Raw genomic sequence first — 5,044 nt, forward strand, 5'->3', positions numbered from 1 at the left:
ATTATCAGCTTAGGTATATATAAATAGCTCACTATTCTGCATCCAAGATCCAAGTTGAATATTCACTCTTTAAAAAGGTAAAAATCATGTTATATGTCAATTGTATATGAATAAAATTAGAGGAAAAGGTAAAATAAACATGTTGCAGAGAAATGACTTCATAGATCAAAAGTTAGCATGTTTATCATAAATAAAAAATTTGTCATTTTTCAATTTCAAAAAAATCCTTGAAACAAATTTTCCTCACTAAGAAGTTTGGATAAAGTTTAATACTGAGAACTATATACATAAAATGTTTCACACTGATAAAATCATATATTGTACTATACTATATTATATTTCTATGTTTCATTGTACTGTTCTATGACTATATTTGTTAAATGAGCAAGTCTACATTGCAGAGATTATTTGCTCTGTGAATACACTACTTTGTCTTTAAGCTTCAACAGAGCTTTCTTCACTTCCTTGTTCCTCAGGGTGTAGACCACAGGGTTCAGAAGGGGTGTCAGCACAGTGTAGAAAACAGCCACAATCCTGTCCATAGCCTCCTTGGAGCCTGGTCTCAGGTAAATGAAAACACAGGGAACAAAGAAACAAAGGACCACAATGCAGTGGGAAGCACAGGTCTGGAAGGCTCTCCATCTCCCCTCTGAGGTGCGGATCTTCAGGATGGAATGGATGATGGACACGTAGGACAGCACTATCAGGAGAAAGCAGCCTGAGGCCACCACCCCAATGTTGACAAAGATCACCATCTCCATGATGGACGTGTCTGCACAGGCCAGTTTGAGGATGGGTGGTGCATCGCAGAAGTAATGCTGGATCTGGTTGGGTCCACAGAAGGGCAAACGGAACGTCAGTGTGGTCTGGACAGCAGAGTGCAGAGAGCCACTGAGCCATGTGGTTGTGGCCAGGAGGGCGCACACCCTCCCAGTCATTATGCTGGCGTAGCTGAGTGGGTAACTGATGGCCAGGAAGCGGTCATAGGACATGACAGTGTAGAGGAAGCACTCAGTGCTGCCCAGGAAGTGGAAGGAGTAGAGCTGGGCCACACAGCTGGGAAAGGAGATAAGACTGCCTTCTGGTGACACCAGGGTCATCAGCATTTTGGGCACAGTGACCGTGGAGAACCACATGTCAATGAAGGACAGGTTGCTCAGGAAGTAATACATGGGGGTGTGCAGGCAGGGATCCACTGTGATCACCAGCAGGATGAGAAGGTTCCCCACCACAGTGAGGACATAGATCACCAAGAAGATTCCAAAGAGGAGCGTGTCCAGCTCTGGTGCATAGGGAAGGCCTGAGAGGATGAACATTGTCACTAGGCTCACGTTTGTCATTTCTCCAGGCTTTTGATCTCTTTTTCTCTCTATGGAATATCAAGAGCACCCAGCATTTAATTGAGAACTGAGAACCTATTCTCTATATAGAAATTGCATCATACATGGTAGATAATTCTAAAATTATACTGCACTTTGCTTATTACCAAACTTCTTTCTTTTTTCTTTTTAAATTTTATTTTTAATTGGGGGTTAATTACTTTACAATATTGTGATCATTTCTGCATGGAATAACTTCATTATCATCCTCTGTGTCTCTCTCTCTGTCTCTCTCTCTCTGTCTCTCTATTTCTGTCTCTCTTTCACACACACACACACAAATAGATAGATGATATGCAGATGAAAGTACAAGAAATCCATTGCATGTATCTATTGGTGCATCATTGATGTTGTTGTTCAGTCACTAAGTCTTGTCTGGCTCTTTGCAACCCCATGAACTGCAGCACACCAAGCTTCCCTGTCCTTCACCATCTCCCGGAGTATGCTCAAACTCATGTCCATTGAGTCGATGATGCCATCCAACCATCTCATCCTCTGTCGTCCCCTTCTCCTCCTGCCCTCAATCTTGGTCAGCAGCAGGGTCTCTTCCAATGAGTTAGCTCTTCTCATCAGGTGGCCAAAGTATTGGAGCTTCAGCTTCAGCATCATTCCTTCTAGTGAATACCACAAATTTAGTAGCATAAAACAATTTAAATTTACTGTCTTACAGTTTTTTGAGTAAGTTCAGAGCAGGTTAAGAATCTAAACTCCATCCAGAATCCCTACAACCTCCCGTATGATCCAGAAAATGGCAACCCTCATAACACTACTGGCCTCATGCTTGTCTTCTTTTAGATAGTCTTTCATGAGGCTCTGAGAACATAAACTTCATACGTGTTCTCCCAACCACAGTCCCTGGGTAGGGACTGGTTTCTAATATACTGATACATATTGCTATCTTAAATATGTATGTATTTTTTAGTGTTGGCTTTGTTAGAGATGATATCCCCCTCCATCTTCCACTCCTCATAAATCCAGGTGATACTCCCAGAAGAGAAGACAATTCCATCAAGTATTTGATTCAATGGGACCTAATTAAAATTAAAAGCTTTTGCACAACAAAGGAAACTATAAGCAAGGTGAAAAGACAGCCTTCAGAATGGGAGAAAATAATAGCAAATGAAGCAACAGACAAACAATTAATCTCAAAAATATACAAGCAACTCCTGCAGCTGAATCCCAAAAAAATAAACGACCCAATCAAAAAATGGGCCAAAGAACTAAACAGACATTTCTCCAAAGAAGACGTACAGATGGCTAACAAACACATGAAAAGATGCTCAACATCACTCATTATTAGAGAAATGCAAATCAAAGCCACAATGAGGTACCATTTCACACCAGTCAGAATGGCTGCTATCCAAAAGTCTACAAGCAATAAATGCTGGAGAGGGTGTGGAGAAAAGAGAACCCTCTTACACTGTTGGTGGGAATGCAAACTAGTACAGCCACTATGGAGAACAGTGTGGAGATTCCTTAAAAAACTGGGACTAGAACTGCCATATGACCCAGCAATCCCACTGCTGGGCATATACACTGAGGAAACCAGAATTGAAAGAGACGCGTGTACCCCAATGTTCATCACAGCACTGTTTACAATAGCCAGGACATGGAAGCAACCTAGATGTCCATCAGCAGACGAATGGATAAGGAAGCTGTGGTACATATACACAATGGAATATTACTCAGCCATTAAAAAAATACATTTGAATCGGTTCTAGTGAGATGGATGAAACTGGAGCCCATTATACAGAGTGAAGTAAGCCAGAAAGAAAAACACCAATACAGTATACTAATGCATATATATGGAATTTGAAAGATGGTAACGATAATCCTATATTCGAGACAGAATAAGAGACACAGATGCATAGAACAGTCTTATGGACTCTGAGGGAGAAGGTGAGGGTGGGACATTCTGGGACAATAGCATTGAAACATGTATATTATCATATGTGGGGCAGAACACCATTCCAGGTTCGATGCATGGGACAGGTGCTCGGGGCTGGGGCGATGGGATGGCCCAGAGGGGTGGGATGGGGAGAGAGGTGGGAGGGGGGTTCAGGATGGGGAGCATATGTAGGCCCATGGCTGATTCATGTCAGTGTATGGCAGGAACCACTACAATATTGTAAAGTAATTAGCCCCCAACTAAAATAAATAAATTTATTAAAAAATAAGTATTTGATCCTTATTTAAAACCTACTACCTGTGACAAGAAAGAGAGCACCAACGTAAGATAAAAGGGCCTATGCCAGCTTGAAGTCAAGAAAAGTTGGAATTGTGTACAATGGAAAGTGAGGCAGAAATTATGTTTGTAATTTAATGCAATACTGTCAAGGTCAGGGTTATTACGAATTATTTTTTGAGGAAAGACTCACCAAGATAGGAGAAATGAGGATATCTACTCTTGGCAAAGCCTATACAAAATGGATCTGATCTGCAGGCAATATGATTTAAGCTATATTTTCATATAAGAGAATAAATAACAGAATTAGAGTTACCCTATATATGTATAGATAGAAATCAGAACTCAAAAAATGGAACAAATGTATCTCTAAAGTCTCTCCTGTACCAGTGGGATCCCATCACCAGGATAAATCACAATCAGGTTAGATAAAGCATGAAAATTTTCATCATGTGAATTGTAAGGTAGCCTGAGACCTCAGGCAGGAATATCATTGAGAGGTATGCGTTTGACTTATCTGTTCATGCAGTAACAATTTAGTCCCTATTCGTAGGTCCTTATTACTATTTCATACATACATCTATGCATTTATGTTGTGAACAATGCAGGGCTTAGTGGCACCAACTTCTCACCCAGCCCCTGCACAGTCAAAAATCTGTATAAAAGTTTGACTTCCCAGAAATTTAATGACCAATAATCTACTGCTGACCTTCCATTACTGATAGCATAGCAATCGATTAACAAATATTTTGTATGTTATATGTACCATATACTATATTTGTATAATAAACTAAAGAAAAGAAAATGTTATAAAGAAAATTATAAGAAAATACATTTACTGTACTGTATTTATGGATATTCCAAGTTTATGTCAACTGTTTACAAAAGGAATCACCTGTTTTAGCACTATATTAATGTTGTCTTTTAGGATGGAAGACACTGTAGTTGTTACTCATATCACTAATATTAGACATCAAAATGAAAAGATAAATGAAAAAGAAATTCAGATTTATTTACAGCTATAACAATCAGGAAGATCTCCTGGAGAAGGAAATGGCAACCCACTCCAGTATTATTACCTGGAAAATCCCATGGACAGTGAAACCTGGTAGGCTACAGTCCACGGGGTCGCAAAGAGTCAGACACGACTGAGCAACTTCACTTCACTTCATAACAATTCATGCATTGATAATGAAGATGTAGCTAAATTATTGCCTCAAGGTAGCCTAGTCCATACACTAATGAATGAATTGTTAGAAAACTCTTATGACATACAGTATTATAGCTATATTCATTATACAATATTAACAAAATTGTTACTTTAAAAAAAAAACACATATCTGTGATGATAGGCTAATATAGTTTCTTCCATTATGATGAAGAGAGGCATTCTGTATGGGAATATAAGTCTTTGAAAGTAAAGTTATAAAATGGTACAAAAGCTAACACAATATTAGTTTTTGTTAAATGTCACTCATCT

At 39.2% G+C, this 5,044-nt stretch overlaps 1 protein-coding gene across 1 annotated transcript; it reads right to left on the reverse strand.

Moving 5' to 3' along the window:
* Positions 1–404: 404 nt before the first annotated feature.
* On the reverse strand, positions 405–1,340 carry LOC145524895 (olfactory receptor 10G4-like). The gene has a single exon (XM_081537954.1). The coding sequence runs from the start codon at positions 1,338–1,340 to the stop codon at positions 405–407; it is 936 nt and encodes a 311-aa protein (XP_081394080.1).
* Positions 1,341–5,044: the final 3,704 nt, after the last annotated feature.

Source organism: Giraffa tippelskirchi, chromosome 10 (assembly GCF_054371585.1).
Source record: "Giraffa tippelskirchi isolate mGirTip1 chromosome 10, T2T-mGirTip1v1.2.pri, whole genome shotgun sequence".
NCBI classification, from domain to species: Eukaryota; Metazoa; Chordata; class Mammalia; order Artiodactyla; family Giraffidae; genus Giraffa; species Giraffa tippelskirchi.

Bases quoted from the DNA above. Each gene is read 5' to 3' on its own strand.
- LOC145524895 (XM_081537954.1), bottom strand. From the start codon at position 1,340: ATGACAAACGTGAGCCTAGTGACAATGTTCATCCTCTCAGGCCTTCCC.